This window comes from Microcaecilia unicolor, chromosome 8 (assembly GCF_901765095.1).
Source record: "Microcaecilia unicolor chromosome 8, aMicUni1.1, whole genome shotgun sequence".
Lineage (NCBI taxonomy): Eukaryota > Metazoa > Chordata > Amphibia > Gymnophiona > Siphonopidae > Microcaecilia > Microcaecilia unicolor.
This window is the reverse complement of record NC_044038.1, coordinates 195,471,394-195,488,645: the sequence shown is the minus strand read 5'-3', so window position 1 is coordinate 195,488,645 and position 17,252 is coordinate 195,471,394. Positions and strand designations below refer to the sequence as shown.

The following is a 17,252-nucleotide window of genomic DNA, read 5'->3' as shown; positions in this document are numbered from 1 at the left end:
AGCCCTGAGCCCGGGGGGGGGGGACGACGACCTCGAATTGAGGATATTCAGGGAGCGGCTAGCCCCGGATGGGATCTGGGTGCCCAGGCGAGTTTTTCTCCCCTGATTTTGTGTTATTTTTGCATAAAGCATACATGCTGAAAAGAGCTCTCCCTCAAGGGTCGTCTGATGCCCCTTCTATTGGCGCCCCCCCCCCCCCCCCCCGGTGGATTCTGGTCTGGGACTGCCCGCTGAGGCTATTTTTCCTGATAATTGGCATAAAGAAAAGCGTAGAAGGGCTAATTCCCCTTCAGATTGTGGTGCACCTCCTTCCCTCCCCCCCCCCCCCCCCCCCCCCCCCCCCCGTGGTCGGGCTGTGAGGATTTGGAGAGTTCTGGCAGGCCTTCGTGGTCTGAGGAGCCAGAGTCAGGTGCAGAATTACCACAGGATCTGGATGATCTCTCCGCGGTGAGGATTTTCCACCGTGATGAGCTGCCAGCGCTTATTTCAGATGCCCTACAGGTCCTTTCTATTGAAGAGTCTGACAGTGGCACGGCCTCCTCTGTGACTCCTAGGATGGCTAGTACCAAAAAGCCTGCTCGAGCCTATCCTTTGCATGACTCCACCCATAGAGCTTATTTCCGCTCAGTGGGCTGACCCCGCGGGACCTTTGAAAGTTTCCAGGGCTATGGGGCAATTATACCCTCTGCGTGAGGAGCATTTGGCTCGCTTTGCAATGCCTAAAGTAGATGCTCTAGTCACTACGGTGACAAAGAGAACTACCCTCCCTGTGGAAGGAGGAGTTGCCCTGAAGGATATACAAGACCGTAGGCTGGAAGCAGCACTTAAACGGTCCTTTGAAATTGCAGGTCTTACTGTTCGGGTGTCTGCATGCAGTTGTTATGCTGCTAGAGCCTGCCTGGCGTGGTTGCAACAGGCAGTGGAACAGCCCGGAGATGGAGCGGAGCCCTTCTCGGATGTGGCTCCACGGCTGGAGTCGGCCTTGTCCTTTTTGACTGATGCCCTTTATGATATTGTCAGAGCTTCGGCTAAACAAATGGCAGTAGCAGTGGCGGCTCGCCGTTTTATTTGGCTACGACGTTGGGCAGCGGACATGGCCTCTAAGCAAAGGTTGGTGAAGTTGCCCTTTCAAGGCCTTCTCCTATTTGGTGAGGAGTTGGGGAAAAAAAATTGTTAAAGGCCTGGGAGATCCTAAACCCCAGCTCTTGCCCAAAGATAGGCTGAGGCCTTCTTCCAAGGGCCAGGCGGTCCACTCCTCTTATAGACCTCGCTTCCGTGAAGCTAGAAGGTACCGCCCGGGGCATTCTGCTGGGTTCACTTCTCATGCCCGTTTTTCAGCAGAGGAACTTCTTTCGCTCGGACAAGCGTTCCGCAGCCACCGGCTCTAGGCCTGGAGTTCGGGGGCGACCCTCTCAATGATGGTGCGCCGGCCCCCTCCTCGCTTCCTGTCATCAGAGGACGTCTTTCTCTCTTTGCCGAGGAGTGGGCCAATATTTCCTCAGATCAGTGGGTTCTGGACCTGATCAGAGATGGCTACAGAATAGAATTCAACGCCCCAGTAAGAGACGTGTTTGTGGAGTCCCGATGCGGTTCTGCCGCCAAACGGGTGGCGGTAGAGGAGACTTTGCAAGGTCTGATTCAGTTAGGGGCCGTGTCCCCGGTACCTCCCGCCGAACACGGCTACGGCCAATACTCCATCTACTTTGTGGTGCCGCGAAAAGGTGGGTCTTTTCGCCCTATTCTGGACTTAAAAGAATTAAACAAGTCCCTGAGAGTGCGGCATTTCCACATGGAAACCCTGCACTCCGTCATTGCTGCGGTACAGCCAGGAGAGTTTCTCACGTCTCTAGACCTGAAAGAAGCTTACTTGCACATACCAATTTGGCCCCCGCACCAGAAGTTTCTGAGGTTTGCGGTGTTGGGAAAACATTTCCAGTTCCGGGCCTTGCCTTTTGGCCTCGTCACAGCTTCCCGAACCTTTTCGAAGGTAATGGTGGTAGTAGCTGCTTTGCTCAGGCAAGAAGGTATCAGGGTTCACCCTTACCTAGACGATTGGCTCATGAGAGCAGACTCTGTAACAGAGAGCTATCAAGCTACAGCCAGAGTGGTCTCAGTACTTCAGTCTCTAGGCTGGGTCGTCAATATGGCCAAAAGTCACCTGACCCCCTCGTAATCTCTAGAATATTTGGGGGCCAGGTTCGACACAGACTCGGGCTATGTATACCTACCCGAGCTAAGGCGGTGCAAGCTTCAGAATCAGGTCTGTCTGCTCCTGAGGATGCCCCGCCCGCGAGTTTGGGACATTGTCCAGCTGCTGGAATCAATGACAGCCACATTGAAAGTGGTGCCCTGGGCGAGAGTGCGCCTGAGACCTCTACAGTATTCCCTACTTCAAAGATGGTCTCCAGTTTCTCAGGATTATCAATGCAGACTTTCTTGGCTCCCTGCGGCCCGACTCAGCATGGAGTGGTGGCTCTCAGTCAGCATGCTGCGGCGAGGAATGCCGCTGGTGCTCCCCGATTGGTGTCTAGTAGTGACAGATGCCAGCCTGAAGGGCTGGGGCGCACATTGCAAGGGGAAGCATGCCCAGGGTCTATGGACACCTGAGGAGTCGGAATGGTCCATCAACCGCCTAGAGTTGAAAGCGGTGTTTCAGGCGCTTCTGGTCTTTCAAGTGACCCTGGAAGGATTGGCGGTCCGAGTGATGTCAGACAACACGACATCAGTGGCCTACATAAATCGACAAGGCGGCACTCAGTGCAGAGCACTGGCCGCGCAGGCCGAACAGATTTGCCACTGGGCCGAGCTGCATCTTCATTTTCTGTCGGCAGCTCACATTGCAGGTCAGAGCAACGTGCAAGCCGATTATCTAAGCAGGCATCAGATCGATCCAGCAGAATGGGAACTAGCAGATGAAGTATTCCTGCAGATATGTGCTAAATGGGGCAAGCCCGTGATGGATCTTATGGCGACAAGTTCAAATGCCAAAGTCCCATGCTTTTTCAGCAGACGGAGAGATCCTCGCTCGGCAGGGTTGGATGCCTTGACTCAGCCCTAGCCTACTATATGTGTTCCCTCCGTGGCCCTTGATAGGGCGCGTGCTCCTGCGGATTCGGCTGCACCCAGGAGAAGTGGTCCTCCTCGCCCCGGATTGGCCCAGGAGGCCTTGGTATGCGGAACTCTGACAGATGCTAGTGGAGGCTCCCCTTCCTTTACCTCTGGTACCGAACCTGTTGTCACAGGGCCCAGTAGCCATGGAGGACGCCTGCCGCTTTGGTCTTATGGCATGGCGATTGAGAGGGCGCAATTGAGGGACAAAGGCTATTCAAACACAGTTATTTCCACTCTCCTGCAGGCCCGCAGGCGTTCCTCTTCCGTGGCTTATGCGAGGATTTGGCGCCAGTTTGAGTCTTGGTGTGCTTCAAAAGCGATCACACCCATGCGGGCTCCTGTCTCGCTGATTCTGGACTTTTTGCAGGATGGTGTACAAATAGGCTTGGCCTATAATTCCCTGCGGCTGCAAGTGGCAGCATTGGCCTCCATTCGTGGTAAGGTTGAAGGCGTGTCTTTAGCTGCTCATCCAGATGTGGCACGGTTTCTTAGTGGGGTGCTTTGGCTCCGGCCTTCCGTGCGAGCACCCTGTCCAGCTTGTAACCTGGGGCTAGTTTTGAAGGCCCTGCAGGCTTCTCCTTTTGAGCTGCTTCGGCGAGCATCGGAGAAAGATTTGACACTAAAGGCTGTTTTTTCTTGTGGCCATTACTTCAGCGAGACGGGTGTCAGAGCTCCAGGAGCTGTCCTGTAGAGACCCATTTCTGCAATTCTCAAAGTCCGGAGTCAGGGTTCGGACCGTGCCTTCCTTCATGCCTAAGGTGGTTTCAGCGTTTCACCTAAACCAGCCTATTTTCTTGCCCTCCTTTGATAAGGAGGAGTTTTCAGAATCTTTTGGGCAGTTGCACCTGTTGGATGTATGCAGGACTCTGCTGCAGTATCTGCGAGTTACTATCTCTGTCAGGATCTATGATCATCTGTTTGTTTTGCTATCAGGTCCTCCAGCCACTATTCCCCGCTGGCTCAAAGAAACTATCTTTTCAGCTTATCTGCTTGCCGGCCGGTCTCCGCCTGTAGCCTTTAAGGCGCATTCTACCAGAGCGATTTCTTTCTCTTGGGCTGAAACTGGAGCACTCTCTCGTCAAGAGATATGCAGTGCAGCAACATGGGCTTCTAAGCTCTCTTTTGCCCGACATTACAGGCTGGATGTGGCTGCTAGGAGGGATGCGCGTTTTGGAGCACAAGTGCTAGCGTGTGGTGTGACCTGTTCCCACCCTATATAGGGATTGCTTTGTTACATCCCATACGTAATGGCTTCATCTGCTTGATGACAAGGAAGGGAAAATTAGGTTCTTACCTTGGTAATTTTCTTTCCTTTAGTCATAGCAGATGAAGCCATGAGCCCTCCCTGTATGTATGATTGTCTGTATGTTGTGAATCTGTTTCAGGTTCTGTTCTTGTTTCCTGAAGTTCCTTCCTTGGGAGAAAGTTGGAAAACAGTCTTCAGGATTCGTGTTCACTTGTAGGAGGATGAGTCCATTCCGTCCAGTTTATGTTTTGGAGGATGAGTTTATTCTGTCCAGGAGGTTGCATGTATCCCCTCCAGTTATACAATAAGGAGGACGAGTTTATTCCCTCCAGGAGGATGTGTTCATTCCCTCCTTTTGAGTTCATGCCCTTGTTAAGGGGCCATCGTTCGCTGTGAGGAAAGTTCATGTTATTCCCGTTGCGGTTTGCCATGCTGCTTTGGAAGCTTCAAATACTGAAGAGGCAGTGGAGCTGGCTGGCCACGAGGCACTGTGAAAAGTTGTGTGCTCTCTATCTCCCCCTGCTGGTGGTTGGACACAACCCATACGGAATGGCTTCATCTGCTATGACTAAAGGAAAGAAAATTACCAAGGTAAGAACCTAATTTTCCCATACTAAGATGGAGACAGCAGTCCAGCAGTGAGAGGGGTGATATCCAGTTTTTTGCATTGAGCATCACATGTATGGTTATCTCCGTTTGTGAGTGGTTATATGTGTATGCCCGATGCAAAGAGTTTCTGGCTCTCCGAGAATAGATCTCGTCTCTTGAGGCTAGAGTAGCGGAGTTGCTGAGGGAGACAGAGAGGTACATAGATGAGACCTACAGGGGCATTGTAGAGAAGTCCTACCTCAAGTTTTGCAGCCCCTGTGCTGCCTTGGAGGAGGGAGGTCTCCTAAAAGGAGAGCATCACCCTGGTGAAGTAGGAAGTACTCCTGTAGCCAGGACCTGCCCACCAGGGGATGCTGTATCTTATCACACCGAGGATATGTCTCCAATGACTTCTGCCCAGTCGGGAAGGGTTAGGACAGCTGTTCTAGTTGGTGATTCGATCATTAGGCATGTAGGTGGCTGGTGGATGTGAAGATCGCCTGGTCACTTGCCTGCCTGTTGCAAAGGTGGCAGACCTCACACATCACCTAGACAGAATCTTAGATAGTGCTGGGGAGGAGCCAGCTGTTTTGGTACATGTGGGTACAAATAACATAGGAAAGTGTGGGAGGGAAATTTGGGAAGCCAAATTTAGACTTGTGCTTAATGAAAGGTCAGAATTTGAAGGATACTCTTTATCCCCTTCAAATTCTAAACAGCTTGTAGATCCAAGGAAAAAACACAATCTGAAGTGCCTATGTACAAATTCTAGAAGCCTAAAATATAAGATGGAAGAGTTAGCATATTTAGCACTAAATAATGAGGTAGATAAAATAGGCATCTCAGAGACTTGGTGGAAAGAGGATGGTCAGTGAGACACTGAATTAACAATGATAGGATCAAATTGGAGGGGGGATTATGCTATACGTTAAGAGGGAATTGAGTCAAATTAAATAAACACTCCACATGAAACAGATGGCAGCGTGGAATTATTATGGATAGAAATTCAATGTACGAAGGGAAGGAATATTCTTGTAGGGCTGTACTACCGTCCACCGGGACTGAACAAACAGACAGATGAAGAAATGTTTACAGAGATTAGAAAAGCTGGCAAATTGGACATTATAATAATGGGTAATTTCATTTACTTCTAATCAAAGGAATCTATAGAACTCAACCTCTTAAATCATAAGAAAACTTCTACAATAATGTTTTGTATCTAAAGGAATGTCATCCAATCGTAAATGAAGTGGAGCAAAAAGACTTCAGTATGGAAAAGAGACACACCTACTTGTAAGGCAAAACCTTCATAAATGTAGGAGGCTCTTCATAATCATCAGTCATAAAAAATAAAACTCCACTTGTAGTGGTTGTTTTTTTTCAATATTGAAAAAATGACAACCCCTTTTTAAGATACAGAATATGGAAAAAATGTTGCTATTATACACACAGTACTTATCTTGGCGGTACAGTCTTGTAACAATCTTGCAATAATGTGATCTGATTGAATTTAATAAATTCCAAATCCAGGCTGCTTCAGGGGAGAAAATTATTATGTTATATTCAATCCAAGATAACAAAAAAAAATGTGCTACTTCCAAGAAAAAGCTTTCAGCTAACGGCACTATTTCATTTACCCCAATATTGACTGGATAAATGTTACATCAGGGAGTGCCAAGGAGATGAAATTTCTAGATGTAATAAATGACAGCTTCTTGGAGCAACTTGTCCCAGAATTAAAAAGAGGTGTTGCCATTTTGGATCGGTCCTTGATGGTGTGCAGGGCATAGTGCGAGTGGTGGCAGTGTTGGGTCCCCTGGGAAACAGTGATCAAGTTTGAGCTACTATCTAGGATGAACCCTCAAAGGAAATCTACTGTAGCTGTATTTAATTTTTTAAAGGGCGAATATAATAAAATGAGGAAAATGGTTAAAAAGAAGATGAAAGGATCAGCTGCAAAGGTTAGGACACTAAATCAGGTGTGGACATTATTCAAAAATACCATCTTGGAAGCCCAGTCCAGATGCATTCTTTCTCCGAGGGCAAGCAGGCATGTTATTCTCGCAAGTGGGTTGATGCGGTCCAGCGTCGCCCGGTTCGGCAAGATTGCTAGAGGAAAAATCCAGAGCTTTAAAGAATGCCTCGGTTACTTTTCTTCTGCTTGAGAAGAAGCTGTTTTTTGTGCTTGTCTCACACGTCTGGTAGAGCTTTGAGTGCCTTTCCGGTATTTTTTGTACTGCTCATTCTCTTTTCTTTGTCTGTTGTTATTATAGTTTAAAAAAAAAAAATTCCCTTATTTCTAGTTTTGTCTGCCCTGCATCTGTTTCCTTTCTTTTCGACATGGGCCACATTTAGGCCAGCCTGACGGGTCTAATTTGTGCCTTCTTTTCCCCCTTTCCCCTCCTTTTTAGGCACCATCGCAACTTTTGATTTCGCTGAAGCCATTTTTCTTTCCATGTCATCGAAGACTCCCAGTGGCCTCAAGCGTTGTACCCAGTGCAGCTGGAACATTTCGGGTAAGGACACTCATTAGTGGTGTCTTCAGTGCCTGGGGGCCCGGCCATAGCCCTGCAAACTGTGTCCTGTGTCTTTGTATGAAGAAAAGGACTCTGCTTTTCTGGGAGACTCAACGTGAAAAAAGTTTTGGAGCCTCGTTTGGTAGATCAACATAGAGGTCGGTGGCGTTGACGTTGAGTGCTGCACTGTCGAGTGCTGCATCGGGAGTCACGGTAGGGATGGCTGTTGTGAGACCCCGATACACTGGGAGCAGTGAGGCATTGAGTGGGTCTACACCTGTCTCAAGGCCTCCTGCTATGCAGGCCACCCCAGGTCAATCCATCGTCGGACCCGACCCCGAGGTGACGGGAGGATTAGACGTCCTCGTCGGCGCTGAGGAGCATGTGTGGTGGGCATCGGCCGAAGGCCAATAAGCAATGTCACCGATCTCCATCGACACGCTGTGCTGGGAGCTCTGGTGCAGATGGATTCAGCACCCAAGAAGCGTCAACGCTGGGAGGACGGCTCCCCCTCCATTCAAGTGGTGCTGATACATGTGTCTCTCAGCAGCCAAGATCTTGCTCCTGCACTAGCCCTGGCAGTTCTGTATCCTGAGCTCCAACTGGCCCCGCAGCCTTTATTGATGGCGGCCCTCAATGAGCGCAACTGGGCCTTGCTCCCTGAGCTTTTGGATGGTGTCATGCAGCGATGTGCATCGGGGGTGCTTGCGCCTACCATGCCTTCCACTGTAGCTCCCTATGCCAGCTCCATTTTCGGCCCCGGTGTCGACAGCCACCCGGGCCGGTAATTCTTCGTCAGTGGAGGAAGCTTCGCTGGAGTCGGGACAGGAGCTGGCTCCTCGATGTTGAGGCGGGCCCAGTCTTGGACATCCTTGATAGAAGTGCATCTGATACTGAAGAGGAGCACATGGTAATCAGAAGAGGCTCCCAGGTACTTTTCCTCCGATTAGTCCTATGGGATCCCTTCTGAGCCTTCCCCACCACCTGAGAAGAGACTGTCTCCATCCGAGAGCCTCTCATTCACCTCTTTTTGTATGGGAAATGGCTGAGGCCATTCCATTCCCTGTAGAAGTGGAGGTTGAGCCCAGGGCCAAGATTCTTGTGGTCCTGGACTACTACACACCTCCTAAGGAGGCATTGATGGCTCCTCTCCACAAGGTACTTGAGGCAGTCCTCATTCAGAACTGGGCTTCTCCTGCCTCTCCCTGTGGTCCCCAAGAAAATTGATATCCAATAGCTGATCAACAGGGAGCCTGGGTTGGTGAGGTCTCGGTTACCCGACACCTTGATAGTGGCCGATGCTGCTCTCAGAAAAAGCCAGTAGTACTAGGGAGTATGCCTCGACTCCCCCAGTCAGATAAGCTAGAACCCTGGACTCTTTTGGGAGAAAGATGTATCGGGCCGCTATGCTCATCGCCCATATCCAGTCATACCAGCTCTTCACGAGCGTGTACTTGTGGAACTCAGTGAGGCAGCTATTGGACTTGGTCGATGTGCTCCCTTTGGAGCAGCCCGAGCCTTTTTCGCCAGTTGATCAAGCAGCAGAAGGCGTGTTGCAAGTTCTTTGCCAGGGAAACTTACAACACTTTTGAAATGACATCCAGAGTCTCTGCCCAAGGTATAGGAATGCGCAGACTCTCATGACTGCATGTTTCTGACCTGGACCATTTGGTCCAGCGGAGAATAGCGGATGCCCCTTGCCGGGGGGATAATCTTTTTGGAGAGAAGGTTGAGGAGGTTGCTGACCAAATCAAGAAGCATACTGACGCTATGTCTTCAGGCTTCTGTCTTCCGCCAGGCGTCTTCTGCTATTGCCTCCTCATCCAGGAGGTATTTTGGTAGGTTGCGGAGTGCCCCCTATTCTTATTCTAGGCATAGGTACACTGCGGCTCACAAGCCTGCTCAGGCCCAGCCCCAGCTCACTCGTTCTTGTCAATAGCGTGCGCTCGAGGCCCCTGCTGCTCCCCAGCAAAAGCAAGGGACGAGCTTTTGACTGGCTCCTGCAGAGCATAGCCACTATCAAAGGGTCTGTCCCATATGACTTACTGGCTGGGGGGAGGTTAATATTTTTTCACCAAAGGTGGCCTCATAACCTCTGAGCGGTGGGTTCTTCAAATAGTCTGGCTCTGATACACTCTCAATTTGCTTTCCAAGTCTCCAAATTGTTCACTGCGAGCCCATTCTTTCAGTTCTCAGCACAAGCAGGTACTTGCAGAGGAACTCTCCACCCTTCTTGAGTCCCATGTGGTCGAACCCGTTCTGCCAAGGGAAGAAGGGCTGGGATTCTATTCCAGATACTTCCTTGTGCAAAAGAACACCCGGGGGGGGGGGGGGGGGGGGGGGGGGGGGGGGGGGGGGGGGGGGAATGCATCCCATCCTAGACCTAAGGGCCCACTGGAAGTATCTGTTGTTTTGGCTGGGAACACGTCACTTTCAGTATCGCATGTTGCCTTTTGGCCTCTGGTCAGCTCCCAGGGTCTTTACCAAGTGTCTAGTAGTAGTCGCAGCATCACTACTAGGAGTTCGTGTTCCCTTATCTTGACGATAAAGAACACCTCCGAGGACGGAGCTCGGGAGTCCATGTGGATGACTACTAGGGTCCCATCTCTATTCAGTTCAACGATTGAAGTTCATAGGAGCGCTGCTCGATATGAAGAATATCCGAGCCTGCCTCCCAGAGGCGTATGCAGACAATCTTCTTGCACTAGCATCCAAATTTCGGATATCCAAGCAGGTCACAGCTTGGCAGATGTTGAGATTGTTGGCCATATGGCTTCCAAAGTGTACGTTGCACCCATGGCATGCCTTCACATGAGATCTGCTGAATGGACTCTAGCTTCTAAGTGGTATCAAGCTACGGGGAGTCTAGATGATATCATCCAAGTGTCCCCAGAGCTTATACGCTCTCTTCAATGGTGGACAGTTCGATCCGATTTGACTCTGGGACTTCCATTCCAAATTCCTCAGCCACAAAAGGTGCTGACTACAGATGCATCTCTCCTTGGATGGGGAGCTCATGTGGATGGACTTCAGACAAGGCGCATCGTCCCTCCAGGAAACATCTTCACATCAATCTCATGGAGGTCTGAACGATCTGGAACACTCTAGAGGCTTTGAGATCGACTGTCTCAACAAAGTATTCTAATTCAAAGACAATCAGGTTGCAGTGTATTACACCAACGAGCAGGGGGGCACCGGACCTCTCCGTCTGTGTCAGGAAGCCATCCAGATGTGGCACTGGGCTCGCCAGTACATCATGTTTCTCCAAGCCACTTGTCTGGCGGCCTACAGGCTGAGCAGGATAATGCAACATCACGAGTGGTCTCTCAATATGGGCGTAGCCTGCAAGTTCTTCGAGCGTGGGGCACCCACTTGGTGGATCTTTTTGCTACTCATATCAACCACAAGGCCCCTCAGTTCTGGTCCAGGCTTCAGGCCCACGACAGACTAGCGTCAGATGCCTTCCTTCTTCATTGGGGGACAGGCCTTCTGTATGTGTATTTTTCAGTACTTCTAGTGGGAAAGATTTTGTTGAAACTCAGGCAAGACAGCGGAATTGTTATTCTGATTGTGCCTTACTGGCCGCTTCAGATTTGGTTCCTTCTTCTTTTGGAATTGTCCTCCGAAGAACCGCAGAGATGGGAGTGTGTTCCTACACTCAGAACGAGGGATCGCTTCTTCATATCAACCTCCAGTCTCTGGCTCCCACGGCCTGGATGTTGAGAGCCTAGAATTTGCTTCCTTGGGTCTTCCGGAGGGTGTCTCCTGGGTCTTGCTGGCTTCCAGGAAAGATTCCACTAAGAGGTGTTACTCTTTTAAATAGAGGAGGTTTGCCATCTGGTGTGAGGGCAAGGCCATAGATACCCTTTCTTGTTCTACATAGACTCTGCTTGAATACCTTGTACACTTATCAGAGTCTGGTCTCAAGACCAACTCCATAAGGGTTCACCTTAGTGCAGTTAGTGCATATCAGCGTGTAGAAGGTAAGCCTATCTCGGGACAGCCTTTAGTTGTTTGCTTTTGTCAAAGCCCCCACCAGTGTCATGGAATCTCAACATCATTCTCACCCAGCTGATGAAAGCTCCTTTTGAGCCACTGAATTCCTGCCATCTGAAGTACTTGACCTGGAAGGTCATTTTCTTGGTGGCTGTTACTTCAGCTCGTAGGGTCAGTGAGCTTCAGTCCTTAGTAGTGGATGCACCTTATGCTACGTTTCATCACAACAGAGTAGTCCTCCGCGCTCACCCTTTTTCTGGTGAAGGTGGTGTCGGAGTTCTATCTGAGTCTTCCCAACATTCTTTCCCCATCCTCATGCCCATCCTGGCGAAAGCAGCTTGCACACCTTAGACTGCAAGAGAGCGTTGGCCTTTTACATGGAATGGAAGCCCTTCAGACAGTCTGCCCAGTTGTTTGTTTCTTTTGATCCCAACAGGAGGGAGGTCACCATCGGTAAATGCACCATATCCAGTTGGCTACCGGGATTGCATAGAGAAGCAACTGTTTGCCCTGGGATTGTGGCTTGGAATGTTGCCAAGATTTGGGTTTCTGCCAAGTACTTGTGACCTGGATTGGCCACTTGGGCTAGATGGACATTTGGTCTGTCCTAGTATGTTCTCCCAAACCTTTAATACATAGGATCACTGACTATACACTCATTCTGCACCTGGACTAGCTTGCTACACACACTGCAACTTAGATCAGTTCCTTATCTCTTGCTTAACTATACAAAGAACTTGTCTTGAGTATAGCTAATCATCAGATTATCCCAACTAACTCTGTACCACACATTTTGTTCCCATCATAAATTTTTAGCATCATATCTGTTAGTTGAATTTTCTAATGTATGCCTATCATTAGTATTATGCTAACATTATTAGGTTTCTGATTACTGTTTTCAAGTTTGCCTTATTTATTGGATTAATGTTTATTCTTGGTTAATTTACTATTATGCTGTTAACAAATTTGTAAGTTTTTTTTGTTTTTTGTTTTTTTTGGTAATGTTAAGCTGTACCTGCTGTGTACAATTGTAAGTTTTGGTTTTTTTTTTTAAATATTAAAATGTACCGCTGTGGGTGAATCTTCATATAGGTGGTTAATAAATCTCAATAGATACCTTTGTCAGGTTAGCGAGTGCGACTCCGTTCTGTCTTGCATGCATGATTATTATTGCAGCTGCAGCGGTTGATTGGGTATGGGTGTGTTACAAAGGGACCGTTTGCTTGGGCAGATGCATACTGGATTGATCCAGGGAACAGCTTTACTTAGGCTGGTGATGTCACTGGCAAACTTGTTTCTGTACCTCCACCTGCTGGTATGAAGGGATAGCACCCACTGGTTTGAAACTGTTGCTGAGTAATGAAAAGAAAATTCAATTAAGTCATATTTTTTCCATTTTATAGTTCACCTTTTATCTTGCTGCACCATATGCCTGGAATAGACTTCCTGAGCCGGTACGTCATGCTCCATCTCTGGTTGTCTTCAAATCTAAGCTAAAAGCCCACCTTTTTGATGCTGCTTTTATCTCCTAACCCTTATTCACTTGTTCAGAACCCTTATTTTATCATCCTCACTTTAATAGTCCCTTATCTCTTGTTTGTCCTGTTTGTCCTAATTAGATTGTAAGCTCTGTCGAACAGGCACTGTCTCATCATGTTCAAGTGTACAACGCTGCGTACGTCTAGTAGTGCTTAGAAATAAGTAGTAGTATTGGAACTTTGATTATTTTGGTATTTTTGTCATTTAGATTTGAATTTTTATATCTTTATGTAATTATGATTCTCTTTTGTATGTTTTGATGCTCTTGATCTACTTTGGACTTAATGGGATAAGCAGTAAATACTGAACTTAAGTATATACCCTATGCTATAAATACTGAAATTAAGTATATACCCTATGCTAGTTAGTTTGTTACATCCATCAGTTCACGGTTGGTTCTTGGAGCCTGGCTTACTAGTGGAATCTTTGATAGCGTATGTAATGCTTTACCACCTGTGGCAGTGTGGAGGGGACATTTTCAGTATTTGTCAGCATTGTGCAATTTTACTTTCCTTCAAGGAAGAATCCACTTGCTTGTGGTGCACCATATTGGGAGATATGTGGCATAGGCTGAGCAGTAATTTTTGCTCTATAGTGAAGTTTATTTACTGTCTTTTTAGATATTTTTAGATTTTTTTTTTTAGCATTACTATGAACAACTTAATGTGAATTTGACACTAATTTCCTCTTTCTTTCTCAGTGGTTGTAGGAAAGAAGTATAAAAGATTCACCAATGAATAACCGAAAGGAAGATATGGAAATTACATCCCACTACCGGCATTTGCTACGGGAGCTCAATGAGCAGAGACAACATGGCATCCTTTGCGATGTTTGCATAATTGTTGAGGGCAAGATCTTTAAGGCACACAAAAATGTATTGCTGGGAAGCAGTCGTTATTTCAAGACCTTGTACTGTCAAGTTCAGAAGACATCTGACCAGACAACAGTTACTCATTTAGACATTGTCACTGCACAGGGCTTCAAAGCCATTATTGACTTCATGTACTCTGCACACCTGGCACTGACCAGCAAAAATGTAATTGAGGTTATGTCAGCTGCTAGTTACCTTCAGATGACTGATATAGTTCAAGCCTGCCACAATTTCATAAAAGCAGCTCTTGACATAAGCATAAAGTCTGAGACATCGGATGAACTTGCTGATTATGACATTGGAGCGCCTTCGAGCAGCAGTACTGATGCATTGATTTCTGCAGTAGCAGCTGGCAGGAGTATTTCTCCATGGTTGGCTCGGCGCACAAGCCCAGCCAATTCTTCTGGGGATTCAGCAATTGCCAGCTGTCATGAAGGAAGCAGCAGCTATGGGAAAGAGGATCAGGAAGCAAAAACAGACAGCCACGATGACATTTCATCCCAGTCTTTGTGGTCCAGTGACTTGGGTTATGGCTCTCTGCGTATCAAAGAGGAGCAGATATCGCCATCCCATTATACAGGGAGTGAGTTGCATTCTGGCAAAGATAATTCTGGGGTTGCTTTTTCGGAACAAAATACAGGGGAAGGCTGGCAACCTTCAGGCCGCAGAAAGAATCGTAAAAATAAAGAAACTGTACGTCATATTACCCAACAAGTAGAGGATGACAGCAGAGCCAGCTCTCCAATGCCGTCTTTCATACCTGCTTCAGTTTGGTCATACAATGGTCGTGATTCATCAGGTGAGACGCTTTTGTACACTTTTTTGGTTCAGATTTTGATTGAATTTGTATGTGCTGTTTAATTTTCTTTCTTTATGCATTTTTCTTCTCTCACATATTTATGTAAAATTTTTGCTGGCTTGGTTAAATCTGAAGTGGTTACCAGCTGACATAAGCAGAAAAAGGTGCAGAATTCCCTGGTTTTCTAATAATGCAAATGTTCCAAAACTCTACCCCTTTAAGATTCTTAATCTTTTATTTTCTAAAATCGGATGTGTATTTGGAGTTGTAACATAGTAAATGACGACAGATAAAGACCTGAACAGTCCATCCAGTTTGCCCAACAAGATAAACTGTACATGGTATGTAATACTTTATATGTATACCCGAGTTTGATTTGTCCCTACCTTTCTCAGGGCACAGACCGTAAAAGTCTGCCCAACACTGTTCCTGTACTAAAAGTTCTGAAGCTAACGTTGAAGCCCCTTAAAATTTACACTCCAGCCCATCCATATCTATTCAATCACGATCATGGCACAGACTGTAGAAGTCCGTCCTGCACTGGTTTTACTCTCCAAATACCAGCATCACCACCCAATCTCTGCTAAGATTCCGTAGATCCATTCCTTCTAAACAGGATTCCTTTGTGTTTATCCCACACATATTTGAATTCAATTACCGTTTTCATCTCCACCACCTTTCCATGAAAAAATCCTGACATTACTCCTGAGTCTGCCCCCCTTCAACCTCAGTTCATGTTATCTAGTTCTATCACCTTCCCGTCTCCGGAAAATGGTTGTTTGCGGATTAATACCTTTCAAATATTTGAATGCCTGTATCATGTCACCCCTATTTCTGCTTTCCTTCAAGACATACATGTTCAGGTTGGCAAGTCTCTCTTCAGCAGCATTTCCTAACCACAGCTGTTAACGTGTTTTTTTTTTCTACCCCTGTGAATGTAGGATAAAGCTAACATTAAGCATTTTCTGAATTGGTCAGTGTGGACACCAGCAAGAGTTGGTGGCTGCTCTGTCCTGTAGCTAATTTGTGAGAATCCTTGTACCACAATGTGCAAACAGATACGTGCAATACGTCAGTTTCTTTGCTTCCTTGACTATATAATTTGTTAAAAGCCATTTGTGTTTGGATGTTTTTGCTGTTTATAGTTTCTATATAAGATACTTTCTCATGCTGCAAATAATTAATCGGTCAGTTTGGTCACTATAATTTGATTTAATTCTTGATTGGTAAAGACTATAGCACTGGGGTCATAACTGAGAAATAATCAGGGTTGAATTTGGCTGATGTGGTACATCCTTTAGATAAAAATAGTCTGCTAGGCCAAGACTCTTGAAGTCAAACACCTAACATTAATGTGGCATCCAAAATCTTAAATAGAGACTATTATAAATAATAAAAGTACAGAGCATATTCAAAAGCCTAGATTAATGAGACAAAGCCAACATGGGTTTAGTGAAGGGAAATCTTGCCTCACCAATCTTACATTTCTTTGAAGGGGTGAACAAGCATGTGGATAAAGGCGAGCCGGTTGATACTGTGTATCTGGATTTGCAAAAGGCGTTCCTACTGTGGATTAAAAACTGGTTAAAGGATAGAAAACAGAGTAGGGTTAAATGGTTAGTATTCTCAATGGAGAAGGGTAGATAGTGGGGTTCCCCAGGGGTCTGTGCTGGGACCGCTGCTTTTTAACATATTTATAAGTGATCTAGAGATGGAAGTAACTAGTGAGGTAATTAAATTTGCTGACGACACAAAGTTATTTAAAGTTGTTAAATTGTGAGAGGATTGTGAAAAATGACAAGAAGACCTTACGAGACTGGGTGTTTAAATGGCAGATGACGTTTAATGTGAGCAAGTGCAAAGTGATGCATGTGGGAAAGAGGAACCTGAACTATAGCTATGTATTGCAAGGTTCCGAGTTAGTCACCGACCAAGAAAGGGATCTCAGCGTCATTGTTGATACATTGAAACACTCTGCTCAGTGTGCTGCTGTGGCGGCTAAGAGAGCAAATAGAACGTTAGGTATTATTAGGACAGGAATGGAAAACAGAAGTGAGGAGATTATAGTACCTTTGTTTTGGTCCATGGTGCGACTGACTGCACCTTGAATATTGTGTTTAATTCTGGTCACCTCATCTCAAAAAAGATATAGTGGAATTAGAAAATGAACAGAGAAGGATGACGAAAATGATAAAGGGGATGGGATGACATCTCTGTGAGGAAAGGCTAAAGCGTCTAGTGCTCTTCAGCTTGGAGAAAAGACGGCTGAGGGTGGGTAGATAGAGGCATATAAAATAATGGCGTGGAATGGGTAGACGTGAATCATTTGTTTATTTCCAAAAATACTAGGACTAGGGGGCATGCTGTGAAGCTACAAAGTAGTAAATTTAATACAAATCGGTGAAAAAGTTTCTTCACTCAACGTGTATTTAAACTCTGGAATTTGTTGCCAGAGAATGTGGTAAAGACGGTTTGGTTGGCGGGGTTTAAAAAAGGTCTGGATGGCTTCCTAAAGGAAAAGTCCATAGACCATTATTAAATTGACTTGGGGAAAATCCACTGCTTATTTCTAGGATACACAAATTA

General features: G+C 46.7%; 1 protein-coding gene across 7 annotated transcripts in view; it reads left to right on the top strand.

Moving 5' to 3' along the window:
* Nucleotides 1-17,252, top strand: part of ZBTB46 (zinc finger and BTB domain containing 46) — a 343,478-nt gene that overhangs the window by 46,840 nt on the left and 279,386 nt on the right. For all 7 annotated transcript variants that reach the window (XM_030212915.1, XM_030212914.1, XM_030212912.1 and 4 more), the window contains exon 2: nucleotides 13,697-14,666. In XM_030212915.1, the coding sequence (XP_030068775.1) occupies nucleotides 13,730-14,666 (937 nt within the window). In that variant the 5' untranslated portion in view covers nucleotides 13,697-13,729. The remainder of the gene's footprint in view (nucleotides 1-13,696; nucleotides 14,667-17,252) is intronic.